This window comes from Lissotriton vulgaris, chromosome 1_1, assembly GCF_964263255.1.
Source record: "Lissotriton vulgaris chromosome 1_1, aLisVul1.2, whole genome shotgun sequence".
In the NCBI taxonomy this organism is placed as follows: Eukaryota; Metazoa; Chordata; class Amphibia; order Caudata; family Salamandridae; genus Lissotriton; species Lissotriton vulgaris.
Window position 1 is genome coordinate 1,004,484,137 of NC_141685.1, and position 17,822 is coordinate 1,004,501,958.

General features: G+C 44.5%; 1 protein-coding gene across 1 annotated transcript in view; it reads left to right on the plus strand.

Annotated features, from left to right (window-relative positions):
• Nucleotides 1-17,822, plus strand: part of ADGRL1 (adhesion G protein-coupled receptor L1) — a 607,344-nt gene that overhangs the window by 316,548 nt on the left and 272,974 nt on the right. The window contains exon 3 of the mRNA XM_086961122.1: nt 12,509-12,722. Within this exon, the coding sequence (XP_086817248.1) occupies nt 12,509-12,722 (214 nt within the window). The remainder of the gene's footprint in view (nt 1-12,508; nt 12,723-17,822) is intronic.

Sequence of the window (17,822 nt, forward strand, 5' to 3'; positions counted from 1 at the left end):
GCCTGTATAGAAAATGGTAGGTCCTGTTCCTGGCAGTAATAGCCAGGGCCGGCCTGGAAACGCAAACCAGCCCTTGCAATTGAGTCGGACCAGCGGCGGGGCGGCGGGTTGATGCACGTGTAAAAACTGCAGCTGCTTTTGTTTCAGGGGGGTGATATTGCAGCTATGCTGCAAAACTGGCCTCCAGTAACAAAAATGCCCCCCCAGAGGTCCAAAATTAGCCCCACCCTGGAGGCCCACTGGGGAAAGGGCCTGTGCCCGCTACAGCCAGTCCCGCCCTTGTAATAGCAACCACTGTGAAAAAATACTTTAACCATCTCCACGGAACATTTAGATGTGGGCTTCTGTGTGCTTGGTATGAGCCTGAATGTTTTCCTTAATACTGTAATATGTGATTTATGAAAAAATACCAGTGCACATCCCTGCTAGTTACTTTTATCCAATAGGCATCCAGCCACGACAATCCAATATTTCCAATCTCCTTGCCGTCCACAAATTTATATGAACAATGTTCATTAGTATTCAGTATTCTTTATTATTGATTCCTGTTCTTGTCACACCGTCACAGCAGACGGTTTCCTGGGAAGGCGAACGCGGAAGGAGGAGACCCTGCGAACGCCAAACAAACGCGCTATGGTGATGGAACTTATCAAGGCTCCAGATAGCGTACAGTAACTTGATTATCGACATATGAATGGATTATCTACATAGGAATCATATTGAGAACTCTTTGGTGCACAAAGTTAAAGGCTTAAAGGACTAATGCTCAACAGGTTCTGCGTTAATTGTTGACTCTTTCGAATACATACTGCTCACCATACAATATTTTGCCTTGAAAAAGCCCGCGGAGGGCGAAACGCGCGCCGGCTGTGACGGTGTGACAAGAACAGGAATCAATAATAAAGAATACTGAATACTAATGAACATTGTTCATATAAATTTGTGGACGGCAAGGAGATTGGAAATATTGGATTGTCGTGGCTGGATGCCTATTGGATAAAAGTAACTAGCAGGGATGTGCACTGGTATTTTTTCATAAATTGCATATGATACTCTGCCCTACCGTGGGTGGGTAGGATATCGTTGATTGGTGCTACAAGGTGGATGAGCACGATACCGGACTAGCACTCCTATAAAGTGATCAAACCTACATTGTACTAACTTTTAACAAGGGGAATATCTCTCTATGATGTGCTGATCGTATAAAGCAAATCCACCATTTGTTCTTTTGTTGCTACTGTAATATGTGGTGTTACTGTTGATGTCATTAATGATCTGTCTCTCTTAAGGTGTGTTGGGTTTTGAGCTGTGCTTTGGAGGCTGGTTACGGGTGCAGAGCTAATCTTTAGTGGCACGTTTGCATATTTTATGTCCATTAGGTGCCTTTAGGTAAAAAGTTTTAAGGGCCTTTGAAAGATTCTTGATTAGCTGAGGTTATTATATACTGTTTTAAATGGGTCATTTCTGACACTGTATCATCACAACGACTCACAATCTTAGCTGACGTCTTCAAACAAAACACATTTCTAGAACACTTATTGCGGGTAAAGGTGCTTGTTGGTGAGGCAAGAATGGGTAATTTTTTTATATATATATATATATAATATGTGTGTGTGTGTCTATAAAAACATGGTACAGTACACAAACTAGTACCCTTCGACACAAAGAAGTACAAGGGGGTGCAGTTTTTAACTTGCAAGAACAGTAGCAGCTGGTAGAATATTTCTAGTGTGCTGAAAAATATATGCATTCTTTATTCATTTTCAATTTACGAGGCTTGAAGCATTGTTTTGTTTTCTGTGTTTCGTACTTTGGATTTTGTGCGAGACTGAAACTTCTTTCCATTTAGTCCACATTTCAATATCACCCTTGGGTCGGATTGGCAAAAGCACAAGCCTGGCATCTGCCTAACATTTGAAAAGTTACTCATATTAGAAGTGACAGGCCCGTTTGTGTTATGGCTCATATACACGGTCAATTTAAATCAAATAATACCTTTTTAGCCTTTCCAGTAAGTTTTGTTCAATTCTGTACCGGAACTCAAATAAAATGGCATTCAAAACGAGATCATGGGAGCCGCAGCCGTCTGCTTTGGATGCCAAGTCTGCACTTAGTTTCAGTGTGTGTGCATTTCTATTTGTATTTGAGCAGGTCTACACACAATATATATATATATATATATATATATATATATATATATATATATATATATATATATATATATATATATATATATATATATATATATATATATATATATATATATATCCCATAAACTTCCAAGTTAGACGCGCACTCAGAGGTAAAGTGGTACACAGTGTCGCTTTATTTGCTGTGAAAGAGCCGTGAGAAGTAAGCATATATATATATATATATATATATATATATACACACACACACACACATATACTGAAAAAAGATAAAGGTTACAGGGACGTTATAGTTAGGAAATGAAATGTAAAAAATCCTTCAAAATTCACAGAAAATATCAAAGGTTACTTGGACATTATAGTTAGGTTCAGATTTTACACACACAAAACCATAGAAATTCAGGAGTTATAGTTATAGTTATCTCAGGTATTTAAAACTTGTGCCCTAAGGTAACTATAACTTGCTCCCTGACATGCGCAGTTTTCATTGCAAATGTTGAAGTGATGTTATCAATGATATCATAGAGGATGTCATGAGTGATGTACTATGTGGGGTAATTAGCAGTGCATGGTGAGGGCATGAGTTATATTTACCTTCAGGCACAAGTTATAGTTACTGGAGATTATTATAACTGCTACATTTCTGTGGTTTTGGTGTGTGTGAAATCTGAACCTACCTATTACTTTGCTTTAACCTTTATTGTTTTCAGTGAATTTCTAACATTTTTTAAAATGTTATTTCCTAACTATAATGTCCCTTTACCTCTGTTTTTTCAGTGAATTTCTATGGGTTTTTTCATGCTATTTCTTAACTATAATGTCCCTGCAACCAGGGTGTGTGAGTGGGTGTGTGAGTGGTTGTGTGGGTGTGTAAGTGGACGTGTGACTGTGTGGTGGGTAGGTGTGTGACTGGCCATGTGGGTCTGTGAGTGGGGGTGGGATTGGCTGTGTGGGTGTGAGTTGTTGTGAGGCTCTGTGAGTGGGTGTTTGAGTGGCTGAATGGGTGTGTGAAGTATGGTGTGGGTGTTCAAGTGGGTGTGTGAAAGTTGTGGGGGTCTGTGAGTGGGTGTGTGAGTGGTTTTAAGGGTCTGTGAGTGGATATGTGAGTGGCTGCATGGATCTGCTATTCGGGTATGTAAGTGGGTCCGTGAGTGTGTGAGTGCATGAGTAGATGTGAGTGTAATTTTAATTGGGGTCTGGATCCACCCGGATCCGGGGAGGACTGGGGAGGATCCGCATATCCTCATGAAAGGTTTTGGGCAATTTTTTGACCATGAGGGGTCCCTCACAGACCCCTATATTAGTCCCATAGAGTCAGGGTACCACTACGCTGACCCCTTCTATCACTTTTTAACTTTATTTTCCATGCCGGGAAGTGAGTCCCAATTAACAAAATGGCGGCCTCAACTTTCCTCTCAGGCTGTAGGCAGTCAATCACAGCATTGCTATTGGTATGTGGATTCGCGTTCCAATGAGGATCCTCGTCCCTAGATATGCAAATTTGGATTTCTGTACATATATAGAAAACTACTGAATGGATTGAAATCAAATCACAAAAAGGTTGCTTTTTAGATAAAGATCTACCTTTCTACTAAATTTATTGTAGTTCTGTTCAGCAGTTCCTGCTGTAGTTGTGTCTAAAATCCTGATGGGAATTAATATGGTAAACACTCTTTTTTTTATCCCTCTTTTTCTTGGCCCCAAGCTTGACGGATCACCCAAAACTTTCCATGCACAACTAAAATCAGCGACACACTTTTTTGGAAACATTTAGTGAAGATTCAACAAACATTGGCAAAGATCAAGTCAAAAAACGCTTTTCCCCTTGAAACCAGGTCCTAACTATAACTACCTACTGGTGACTGCCAGTATGTAATGCACAGATATATACAGCTACCTATATATTTATAACTTCCACATATTTCCCTCTTTTAGCTAACCCTCTGCACGGTTGTGGTATCCTGTGCAAAAGACTTGGAAAAAAATGGGCAAATACAATCAGTGGAATCTCTGAAAACTTAGTTTAATTCACAAATTTACCACTTGTGGATTAAACTAACACTTTCCATCACAGAGTTGGTCAAAAGTTCAATAGTGCCTCTGTACTTATGCCGAGGTCCGAGTTTTAGCCATTTTCTGATGTAATTTCAGATGCCATCATTGATGTTTTCAATGATGCCATTGAACATGTCATGAGTGATGTCATATGTGAGGTCCTAAGTAGTGCAAGGTGGGGCTTACATTTTAGTCTCAGTAAACCTAAACTTGGGAATTTCAGTTGGTATTTTTTTCATAATTGCAAGTTTTCATCTCATTTCTACCCCTAACTAAAACATCACTTTAACCTTTGTTTTTTTTTCAGTGACTTTCTGTGTTTTTTTATTAACAAAAGTTAAGATCTTTTTACTATACTTTTGGACCTGGCCCTTTTGGCAGGTGTTCCCCAAACATTTTGCCTTTTGCCTCCTAATTTTCTGCTCTGTTTTAGTAAGCTTTAGGACTCTGGGCACTTTACCACTGCTATTCAGTGCTACAGTGCATATGCTATATGTGTAAATTGTGATTGAGTCATTATCCATGATTGGCCTATTTAATTTACTGGTAAGTCCCTAGTAACGTGCAGTGTGTGCGCCCACGGCCTCTAAATCAAATGCTACTAGTGGGTCTGCAGCACTGACTGTGCCACCTACACAAGTAGCCTTTCAAATGTGTCGTCCGCACGTGCAGCTATTGACTGCCATGCACCCACTTGCCAGGCCCTAACCTTCCCTTATCTCATATGCAAAGTGCCCCTAAGCTAGCCCCAGGCTACCCCCATGGGCAGGGTGCATTGTATGTTAATAGTAGGACATTTACCGGTGTGTTTTACATGGCCTGATAGTGAAATGCTGTGTATTTCATTTTTCACTATTGCAAGGACCAGCTCTCCCATTTGCTATTATTGGAGCTGCCTTGTAATATTTTACAAGTGTAACTTTCAAATGGAAACAGCTAGAAATTTGGAGTTTGGGCTCTCTGAACTCAGAATTTAATAACACACCTTTTAGTAAAGTTGGTTTTTAAATTGTGTGCATGAAAATTACACTTTTAGAAAGTGGGCATTTAGTCTTTTTAACCATCTTATGTGCCTCTGCCTGCTTGTGGATTCACCGTCTGATTTTAGATTGACAAGGGCTGGCTGTGCATTAATTCCAGGCACTCACACAAAAGGAGCTGAGGTGTACCCTTAATATGCTGATGAGCCAACCTGGGCTAGTGCAGTGGGAGGAGTTGCCACTAGCACTTGAATAGGCTGTGGCTGCCCTTCACAATACTTTCTCCACCCCTGTATTATGGCTGGACCAGGGAGGACAGAACTGTTTTACTGAGCAAGAAAGACTTTCTGAACAAAGACTTCAAAGGACAAAAGGGGTTGAAGTATGAGACTTAGAACCCCAGAACTTTAGACTACTTCTGGAATCAAGAAGATCCTCTGCCAAGGAGAAGAGCCGAAGGAGGAGTACTGCCCCTCTGCTGTGTGTTGCTTTGCTGGATTGGCCTGCAGTTGCTGCTTCTGCCAAGGAGAAGAAAAGGACTGGACATTGCTGTTTTCCTGCTTGTGAAGTTTCTCCAAGAGCGTGTGTGTGCTTGCCTCCTGTTCTAAAGCCTCAGGGACACATACTTCACCTGCAACATCCTTGAACTTCACTTCTGGGAGTCCTGACCTGCCTTGTGGTGCGAAATCCAGTTCTGGGCTTTTGGAGATTGTTCCTGCTGCAAAGATCTACACATCTGAAGAAATCTGAAAAATCAACGCTTTGCTCTTCTTGCAGCTGAATTTTCCGACACACCATCACCGTGCGGGAGAAAATCCTGACCCACAGACCAGGGTGCAGAAGAAATCAACTCAGTGCCTACCAATGGCCCAAGGAATCGCCACATGCCGAATTCAACACACTGGCCCCCGAAGTCCGAGACCCCCGTACCGAATCCGACATGGAGTCCTGCTATGCGGCTAAAAGAGGCGACGCATCACCCTTGTGCTGCTACAAAAAGTGACCTAGCTCCTGGATTGCCGCAGCATCAACCCATAGCACCTGGATTTTCTCACACATCGCACCAGTGCACCAAGTTTTTCTGGCGCAACACCCACAGACCAGAATCACCTGGGAAATTGACGCATCACTTCCTCCCTACTGTCCGGATTCGATGCATCACTTCTCCTGCGTGCAGTAGAACTGTCGCATCGCCTCCCCAATGACTCATGAACAAAATTGCCTGAAACCTTCTAAAAGTCAAATTTGTAGTTGTGTATGTTGTATTTTTGTTGTTTTGGTCTTGTTAGGTTTAGGTACAGATACTTTATTTTTGCAAACTGGTGTGGTATCCATTACTAGTGTTTTTACTGTGTTACCATGTGTGTTATGTGCAAATACTTTACACATTATCTCTGGGATAAGCCTGCCTGCTCGTGCCAAGCTGCCAAGGGGGTGAGCAAGGGTTATTTAAGTGTGCAATTCCCTTATTCCTACTAGTAGGAATGATCCCTACTTGGACAGGGTACATGCCACTGGCAACTAGAGGCATATTTCTAACACATACCTATGGCATTTTAGCATTTGTATTTTGTTTGCTGTAAATGCATGCTGCCAAAGTGGGAGTGGCATCTTGTGTCAGGTGAGGCCCACGGCCGGTAAATCCTAATAGATTCCGAAAGAGAGTCACGCACACTCAAAATGAAGTTCAATTATTTAATATGAGTTCTCCAGCGCCTGCGATGTGTTTCGGCTTATCAGCCTTGCTCAAACACATGGTAGTAGCAAAACCACACACCCTATATACAGGTTACTGTTGATACAAAGTGAAAATGAGGATGAAAATCAGACTGGTCATATGGCTCCAACATAGTAATACAGTTAATATGCCACCATCTTGGACTGTTAACTGGCTTGTTACAATTCATATAAATAATACAAGATATTTTTACAATTTGCAAAACATGAAATTCACTACCACAAGGAAAGAAAATTTATGAATATCCACAACTTGGTTAAATAAAATTCCAATAGGCAATATACTCGCTTTGTCATTTGCATATGGTATAACAATATAAACAGTAGTGCCATGCTACCACGGTCACAGGATGTCAACGTATACAAATGACATATGCCAAATAATATGATGAGCGCGTTTTGCCTCTGGACGGGCAGCATTGCGGGTGAGTTACCCCGGTACCAGTTGGCAGTCAATGGGAAATGTAAAGCGTAAAGCGCTTGCTTTGAGTGGCAACAGGACTAAAATTACAACTGAAAGCACTCACGCCGCAAAATAAACAATAAGTTACTAAAGGCATACATTGATCCTCAATTAAGGACGAATCAATCAAAAGGAATTAAATCACAAAACTGAATAGTGTATCCTACGTGTACAGTGTCAGTTTCAATATGCAACATTAAAGCCTCTGCAAAGGTGCCACTTAAAGTCTAAGTGGGCACAGATAAACAGGCAGTATTCAGCAGCGTACAAATTCACAGTGGACAATCAGATTGCATAGGTATGCCCGAACAAGTTGTGCCTAACCATTCTGGAAACAGGGGATCCATGTACCTAGAGCCACCCAGTAGGAATCGAAAAGGACAAGATACACAAATGAAGCCCAGGTGGGCTAAAGTGCATGGCAGTAAGGATCACAGCATCATGCTCATACTTCCTCTGGTCGAGCCAGTCCACAGTCAAACATAAATGAAATTATAGTAGAAAAAGTGAAAGTGACAAGTATATCACCCAATATGTCCGAAGTGTCCTGGAAGAAAAGGGTAGGGCGGCCCTGGCCGGGGCCACCTCTTGAACCCAGCACACCAGATCAGAGTCCCTTCCTCTCCTACCTAGACACAATAAAGAAAAAAACAGGTGGTACAAAGACAGTTTGCAATAGGTTGACCTAATAAAATAAATTAGATTAATTACTTAAAAAACAGCTTATAACACGAAATACATTAAGGTAGTTTCAATCCAGGTGTCCGAGTTAAGATAATGAAGGATCTTAAGGGGAGATTGACCAAATCTCCACGCAACACAGCACAGCCTCCCCAGAGGGTTCTCTGCGCTGCGTGACAGGGAAGGAGCAGGAGAGCACCATATCTTCGGAGATTTGTCTCTCTCCTCCCCTTTCCCTTGCGCCTGCGCTGAGTACAGCTGCCGTGCGCCACACACCACCTTAGCGCCATAGTGCTAGGGTGAATGTGTGAGTCTAGCATAGGTTTTGTACAGGAACGTACCCTTCCGGTACAAAATACGATGCCTAGACAGGAGGGAAAGCTTTTCACACTTTGTATGCGTGCTGCACAGTGCAGCAGGCATGCGAAGTCAGGAAAGGAAAGAGAAATTGAAGCATTTCTCCTTCCTTGCACCTAGTTTAAAAGGGCGCAGATTTCTCTCGCTAAACCCAATCTACTGTATTTAGTAAATTGGGTCTAGCATGGGAAAGCTTGGGGGGTTGCATGGGAACGCCCATGCAACCATTGGCACGCCCCATGGCGCAAGGTAATGTGCACAGCGATATGCACTGCTTTGCATTATTTTTATGTTATTTTCAGCGCTAAACAAGTTTAGCCCTGGAAAGTAAATTAGGAAAAAAAGATTTTGCACTGATGCAAAATCTTAGTAAATCTCCCCCTTAGTTTTAAGCTCAATGAGTTTGGATTCACATTTCCGGAGTGTAGCAGTTTGATCACCACCCCGTGGATCTGCCCTGACATGTTGGATACCATAAAATGTAAGTTGTTTTTTTGTCACTGTGGTGGTGCATTTCAAAGTGCCAGCTACCGGGTAGTGCTCGTCATTATTGGTGATGGCCCTGGTATGCTCCAGAATTATTTTATGTACCGAATTTATGGTGCTTCCCACCTACCTGAGCTAGCATGGATATTCTAAAATATACATAACAGAGGACGTACTGCACGTAATGAACGGGGTTATGAGACTATAGGGTATATTTACAAGGCTATAGCGCCACCAGTGATGTTCTGGTGGCACTATGCCCTTCTCCATATTTACAAAGTGGCGTTAAGCTACTTTTTGTGGCTTAATGCTGCCTTGTGAATACGTCCCCTTTGCATGCATCAGTTTGAATGAAAGGGGCGTGCAGTGGGTGTTGCTGTGGGCGCTCCACTGAAGCACCCATTGCTTTTTGATGCTGCCCCAGATTTACAAGAATGTGTAACGCTGAATTAGCGCCAAAAACTAGCACCGTCCAATAGCAGGCGTTTCCTGTTACTGCCCAGCTGACCAGTGGTAATATAGCCTGGCTGGACCCTGCCTGACACCCTCTGAGTTTCTAAGTGCCTCCCCTTAGGTCCAGGAGTGTCTTCAAAAGTTTGCTTCTGTGGTGGTTTGGGACTTAAGGGACTAAAGTCAGAAGGTCAAATCTTTGACCAGGACACACCTGGCCCCTTTCTACCGTGATCATCGATTATCATTGATGCTTTGTGCTTCTAGGTGCCATTCCTACTCAAAATGTAAAGAATTTAAGGTTCCCCTTATTAGATTTTTGTCATTTTGTATATCAAGTGTTACTCTATTTTTCTAATTCAGCTCAAGATTTTTATTGTTTTGCACTTTCGACTTTATTACCATTTTGAAGCTGCATACATACTTTACATATTGCCCTAAATTAAGCTTGTCTGCTCTGTGCCATAGCTACCAAAGGGCTGAGCTCAGGTTAGTGACTTTAAGTGTTCCCCCTGGCAAGGGCTCTAATTACTCCTTGAGGTGGGCAATTACACACACCAAATAATAATCCAGGTGTATATAAGCAAGAACCTCCTTAAAATGATCGCTGTTTTAGCGGCATGAAACTGCTGCTAAAATGGCGATAATTGCTTGCTAATATGCGTTATAGAATTCCAATAGAAGCCCAGGTTAGATGTGCAGCACATGTAACCTGGTCTTCTATTGGATAATTGTAACAAGGTTCTTGCTAATATGCCCTCCTGTTTCTTAAAATGTGTGCACTAGACAGAATGCCAAAGTCACAATGAGAATGAGATGTACTACAGATAACATTTATTAGTGTTTGCTGCTGCACTCGCAGCAGGCGGGGCGATGTTCCTCTGCCATTTAGGAGGAGCCGCTACTGCCTATAACTTTAGCCCTGTGGACGGATCTGCACCAAATTTGGCAATCGCCGTTGTCAGCTAAATTCTGGCCTGCCACTTTTCGTGCAGTTCTGTGCAGGGGAAAATATACATTATTAATTGTGACTGTTTTGACGGAAGCCAGTTACATGCCAATAAACGAGAATTTTCATATTAAACCAGAACATCAAACGCCAGGCACTTTGAAAATATCACCAGCACCCCAAAATGAACTTGTTGGCTCTTAATATTCGCCTTTTTTATTTCCATATATATTGTAAGAGAACACCCACTAACAGAACATCACTCCGCTCAAACCAGTCAACTTCCGCTCACAGCGATGGTGGTCACCTGCACTTTCGCGTCCCCCAACTTTTGTTACAGGTAATTAACTTGCTGAAGATTCTTGTGTCTATGTTCTATGTTGCTTGAAGTCTAGACTTCGAGCTGGTCTATCTCCATTACTCACAAGCACAAAAAAACAAAAGGCAGCCTGGTTTATTAATGTCACCAGTGCGCCCGGCTGGCACCACTACCTCATAAATCACAGAAACCTATTTGTTTATGTTACACAGTATTAGCTTCGCTCGGGGTGGCATGAGCAAGATGTGCTTTCTCAAATGTTAAAATGATGCAGAAGCAAGCAAATGGAATTCTGGAGTGCACTATTTTATTTTCTGTAATCTTTATTAACACGTTTGGAGAAGGTGTTAATGAGTGTCATTAACGCCGGAGATCTAATGGAAACTTTATTCGGTTTGTGAATGCTGCTTTTAGAACCCGTTTTGTCTGCAGGCGATGTCGGTTCGGCTAATATTTGTTGCAGTTTTTAAGTAACAATGGGCTGGCGCTGGAGGTTTGTTGTGTTCGTTTTTCTCGAGTTTAGCTCTAATAGAACAAAGGGGATTTATTCAAATAACTACTCTGTGTTGTTGTGTGTCATTCTTTTCACATATGGAAAATAATTCAGCTCTAATAAAACAAAGGGGATTTATTCAAATAACTACTCTGTGTTGTGTGTCATTCTTTTCACATATGGAAAATAATTCATCGGTATGACGTTATTCTTGTGACTTGTGCGTTTGAAAACCACTGCAGTTTGTGTAGCAAGAAGAGCTAAGCCCTAGTGACATCCGATAGCTACTGTTGTGTCACTGTGACACCTAGGCGCTCTGCATTCCTTGATCTGTGTTTAAGGGAAACCGTGCAACCCCCAACGTGGCATTTTGCAATGATTCATTCGGCTGAAAGAGTCTCGAGCGAGGTAATTGACAGAATGAAAGTTTGAGGAAGTGTGCATGAAACCCATCATTGCTGTGAACAAAACTTGGCAGATTTGAGTGACGTCTTCACAGTTGGGAGTCTCCAAGCGAGAGACGATGAAAAGGCGAATAAGACATGGGTGAGGAGATGGCGGCTGCAAATATCTGCAGCCCACCCGCGCAAGGAACGCCCAACATTGAGGACTGAATCACGAACTCAGGGCCAGGAGCCCGTGAGGGCCTCTGTTTTGGAAGGAGGGGATCTAGCATCCTTTACCAGGCTCTTGGAAGCCATTACATACACTGATAGAAAATGGCGCTGGGCCAAGGAGAGCTGTGATTGGTCAAGAACGGAGACCCAACACACGGAGCGCAGGCCTGCATATCCATGCACAGTGGAATGTGCACATGTTTATGTGCATCTCTCCGTACATGCTATGGAAGGGTGTGTCATCTTACGTGCTGCTGATCCCACTCAGCACTTAGCATGATTCCCACTTCCACCACAGCAACGCATGTTCTGCCAATGAGGCACAGACTTGGTGCAACTTCTTAGCATGCCACTGTGTTGGCATCTAGGGACCCTGTTTTATTAATGTTGAGATTTACATGTATGTTCATCCATAACTGAAAGAGTAGTACTGGCGGTGACGTGTGACATGTGCAGTGCCAAGTGGCATAGTTTACGCAACCTCATTCTTCTGCCTAAACTCCCCCTGTTCACTGCAGCTCTCACCGTCCCTGCCCATCGCCTTCATGGTCTTGAGTTGGATGCAATGGGCTAGTTGTTTATTCAGACAGGATCCCATTTCATTAGGGAAATGGAGGGCGATTGAGAACTGATTTATATGTGTGGCTATCAAATTCTACCCTATGGTTGTACTTTATTGATGCTCTGAATGTAAATATTTTCCATCTATTTCAGAAATGAGCACCGTCTCCCTCAATGCATGAGTTTAATGTGCACTTTTGTCCCTTGCAGGTCTGAGCCGGGCTGCCCTCCCCTTTGGGCTCATGCGGCGGGAGTTGGCCTGCGAGGGCTACCCGATTGAGCTCCGCTGCCCGGGCAGCGATGTCATCATGGTGGAGAATGCCAACTACGGACGGACAGACGACAAGATCTGTGATGCCGACCCCTTCCAGATGGAGAACGTCCAGTGCTACCTGCCGGATGCGTTCAAGATCATGTCGCAAAGGTAAGGGGCTGCTTCCTTCCTGCAGATGCCAGCTTCATGCTGGTGCCAACTTGTAGGTGATGGCGCCTTCCCACTGCTGGCCCCTTTGCAGTGGTGCCACTGTCTGGATTGTTATGACTTTCTACAGGTGTTATCTTGCCACCAGTACCACCTCCCAGTGTTGCCATGCTCCCATTGATGGCAGTCAGACACAGTTGGGGCTATCATAGACATCCGGGGGCTACCAGGACCCTTCTGTCGTGTTTGACGTCATCAGCCACTGGTGTTCAGTGGCCATACATACTATGGCTCTGCAAACTGGGCCAAGGACACCCCTTTCAGCACATGACTCTCAGGGTAGCAAAGGCGAGCAGTCAAAGATTTTTCAGGGAGAGAGTATGGGGGCAGAGACTCAGAACTCAACAATCATCGACCAGAAACATGAATGTCCTGTCCAGCCCCGTCCAGCCCGGTGCTTGCCTTAGTTAAAAAAAAAAGAAGTACTTTAATAGCACAGCAAAATGAAATACTAGGCACAGAAATGGGTATCAACTCCAGGAATCTACAACATTTTAACAATGTCAATAGTTTCTCCACCAACCACATTTTCCTATCACACTTGCCAAAGTTCCTGCCCGCTACAGTCTTAGCAAAGTGGATGCAGGTCCCACCCAACGACTAAACATACAGAGGTTTATCAGCACAATTACAAGTTCACTGAGAGGGTTAAGCGAGCATTGCTAGATGCTGGAACCCATAGGTCAGTTCAGTTTGTATCCTGCAGAAGTGTTACTTCTGGCAGCGGTTACTCCTCTGAATGTGCAAGTCTATCCCCTTAGCACAAGATGCAGTACCGCAGTGTCCCAACACCACTCGTGTTTACCGGTGAAAGTAGCTCAGTTGTTGCAGTGTGCCCTCAGATGTCACATTTTTGGCATCTCTCTCAGCACCAGAGGATAGTGGAGGTGGCCACATCTCCCAGATCCTGTCACTGAAGTAGCAGCATGGCAGGCCTTTTCAGCGGTCCCCCATCTTCAGCAGTAGCGAAGTCCAGGCGGCTGGGGGTCCTCTGCTTCCGCAGTGCTGATGTCTTCGTGCACAGCTCATCGGGCAGCTGCAGCAATGCCACACAGCAGACTGCCACTCTGCATTGAGTTGTCACTTCATGTAGATCTCCATATGGCCAAAGTAGATAGGCGGGTGACTCTCACACCTCAGGTCAGCGCCAGTCACGCTCCTATGCACAAGGTGTCTCTTCTGGGCGCCCAACATAGCTACGCTTCTCCTCCTGGACAGTCTTTCTTCCTGCAGGGACTCTCAGTCCCCCTCCTAGGAGACAGGAAGGCCTCTAGGTGCTAGACAGACCTCAGCTCTTCAGGAAGCCTGCAGATTCCAGGTTGTGTCCCCTCACTTTTGGGAGACTGTCAGGCCTCCACAAGCCCTGGATCACAGCAGCTCTTTGAGTGACCTGCGGAGCACCCCCATTCTCAGGTCAGAAGGATTCAGAACTGGAACAGAGTGTGGTGGTTTCGGCCTCACTTTTACGCCAATTGTCCATGCAGGGGATGGTAAGCCACTGTCTAAAGTCTTGGAAGAGGGTGGTTCATTTTCAGAATTAATTTTCTCACTGTAGTGCAAACACAACCCTTTTGCAAAGCGATGGTTGTCGCAGCAGATAGTGACTGCGCTGGCTCCAAGCAGCAGTTTCCCAAAACATGAGAACAAGACAGTGTGGGGAATCTGCACCTGGCAATCATAAGCCTCTCCCTCACTGAAATAGCATTCAGGGACATCAAAAGGCAGTCCTTGCCTAGAAACCTAGCTTTAACAACAGAACCCGCTGACTTACCTCCATTCCCCCATCATTCGTCAATTGATGGTGCTCAGGGCGGCCTAATCAGCAATCAGCCATTAAAAGGACCTCTTAGACTGTCTCCGGGCAGCTCTCTCGTGTCAGAGTCCGGGGCCCCTCCCGTAACCTCCAGGGATGCAGGCACCTCACTCCACCTGAACCAAGAAAAAGTCAATTCGGCTCTGTCAATCACAAAAGATTGGTATGCTGCATCGCTGATGAAGACCAATGACCCAAGTCATGGGCAGTGGTCCCATGCCATCATAGAGGGCACACTTCGTGTGCCCCTCCACGTGATATAACTGGTTCGGGAGCTTGGGATTTCCATGGACAGGCTGGAGCTCAGAGCAGATCCTGAACTCGAGTATCAGTTGGGCAACAGGAAGGCAGGACGCTAGTTTTCCATAGAGTCTGATCATTCACGGTAGAGGTGCACACCCATTGACCATGCATGGGACAATCCCAATACAACGGTGGTGCTATCTCACTTGTGCTGCTTTTCTATTTCTTCTGTCCTAACATGCCTACGCGCCAGCAGCCGCGCCCCGTGCAGGTACGAGCGGTGGGGCTGTCGGGCCGGGTGGGGGAGGGTGGTTATTTCGACGGACGATGACCAGGGAGAATTAAATAAATGATTGATTTGTCCTGGTCATCGTCACACGAAATCTCCCCTCACCCGGCCCCACCGCTCTTACCTGAGCGGGTCACGGCTGCTCACCAGTGGTGGCACTTCCTGAACTGTGCCAACTTTAAACTCATGCCATCTTGTTATTGGTATTGATTAACATAAACAATACCTCTTATACCCAACCCGGACTAAGGCAACTCCGGCATAATGCACACAGATGCCATGTGTTCATTCATTCGAAAGCTAGCATCCTCAGACTGTTCCTATAGGTCTTATTATCATCTATATAGTTATTTCCTGTAAATGATACACCGTATTACATACAGCAAACAAATGTGCATTTATTGCTGCACTGCTTATGAGCTATGATGTCACTGGGAAAATACGGAATTGGATATATGATCTAAGATATGAGGGAGAGATTATTGCATAGGTTGTGATGTGTGATATGAGCAAGAGAACGATGCACGGAATGCTGCACTCTGTATGTCGAAGGACGTCAGAGACAGCGTGCTTTATTGTTAATATCAGTAAAAGAAAGCCCTTTGGTTCAATCCTGGATGTCTTTAAGAATATGCTGCCTGGTCTGCGATCTCCCATGTTATGGAATGAATGCTGCCTTGCTTATGACCCCTGATGTCAGTGAGAGGATGCTTCATTATTTACATTCTACAATGTCAATCTTCAATTGAATATAACTTTATTCAGAGGCGATTTAGCATGCATAAAAGCGTCGTACAATGCAGACAACATAAATTCTATGAAGTCTTAAGGGAATAGTAAATAGATTACGGTCTCAAATAAATGTCACGCAGCGATTGCTGCACAGCGGGATCTATGACACCAGTGAGCGAATGCACCATTTTTTGTGATCCATGACATTAGTAGGAGAATGCAGCATTGTTTGTGATCTATTGAATCAGTGAGAGAATGCAGCATTGTTTGTGATCTATGGAATCAGCGACAAAATGCACCATTGTTTGTGATCTATGGAATCAGTGAGAGAATGCTGCATCGTTTGTGATCTGTGGCATCAGTGAGAGAATGCACCATTGTTTGTGATCTATGGAGTCGGTGAGAGAATGCTGCATTGGTTGCGACCTATGGAATCAGCGACAAAATGCACCATTGTTTGTGATCTATGGAATCAGTGAGAGAATGCTGCATCGTTTGTGATCTGTGGCATCAGTGAGAGAATGCACCTTTTTTTGTGATCCATGACATCAGTAGGATAATGCAGCATTGTTTGTGATCTATGGAATCAGTGAGAGAATGCAGCATTGTTTGTGATCTATGGAATCAGCGACAAAATGCACCATTGTTTGTGATCTATGGAATCAGTGAGAGAATGCAGCATTGTTTGTGATCTATGGAATCAGCGACAAAATGCACCATTGTTTGTGATCTATGGAATCAGTGAGAGAATGCTGCATCGTTTGTGATCTGTGGCATCAGTGAGAGAATGCAAGTCAAGTCAAGTCAAGTCATAAAATTTGTATAGCGCACTACATACCCAGAGGGTTTCAAGGCGCTTAGGAGGGGGAGGAGGATTATTTGTCAAATATCCACGTTTTAAGCTGCTTTCTGAACGCTAGGTGGTTCTGGGTGAGGCGAAGGTAAGCGGGGAGTGAGTTCCATGTTTTAGCAGCCAGGTATGAGAAGGATCTGCCTCCCATGGTGGTCTTGTTGATGCGGGGTACAGTGGCGAAGGCTTGGCTGGAAGAGCGTAGTTGGCGGGAGGGGGTGTAGAAGGACAGTCGAGAGTTGAGGCAATCTGGTCCGATGTCGTAGAGTGATTTGTGTGCGTGGGTAAGCAGTCGGAAGGTGATCCTTTTATTGACGGGTAGCCAGTGGAGGTCTTTAAGGTGACCGGAGATGTGTTCGTTGCGTGGGATGTCTAATATGAGCCTGGCTGAGGCGTTTTGGATTCGTTGGAGTTTCTTCTGGAGTTTAGCGGTGGTACCTGCGTAGAGGGTGTTTCCGTAGTCCAGTCGGCTCGTGACCAAGGCGTGGGTGACTGTTTTCCTTGTTTCGGAGGGGATCCAGCGAAATGTTTTTCTGAGCATGCGAAGAATGTTGAAGCAGGAAGAGGATACGGCGTTGACTTGTCTGTTCATTGAGAGTGAAGAGTCCAGGATGACGCCAAGGTTCCGTGCGTGGTCTGTCGGAATGGGTGCTTTTCCGAGGGCTTCCGGCCACCAGGAGTCGTCCCAGGCAGAGGGGGATGTGCCTAAGATGAGGACTTCTGTTTTATCTGAGTTCAGTTTCAGACGGCTTTGTTTCATCCATTCAGCGACTTCTTTCATTCCTTCGTGTAGGTTAGTTTTGGCGGTGCTGTGGTCCTTGGTGAGAGAAAGGATCAGTTGAGTGTCGTCCGCGTAAGAGATGATGTTGAGGTTGTGTTGGCGGGCGATGGCCGCGAGGGGGCTCATGTATACGTTGAAGAGGGTGGGACTGAGTGATGATCCTTGAGGCACGCCGCAGATGACTTCAGAGGCCTCGGACTTGAATGGAGGAAGGCGGACTCTCTGGGTTCTTCCGGTGAGGAACGAGGTGATCCATTCAAGTGCTTTTCCTTGGATTCCGATGTTATTGAGGCGTTGTAGAAGGGTGCTGTGGCAGACTGTGTCGAATGCTGCAG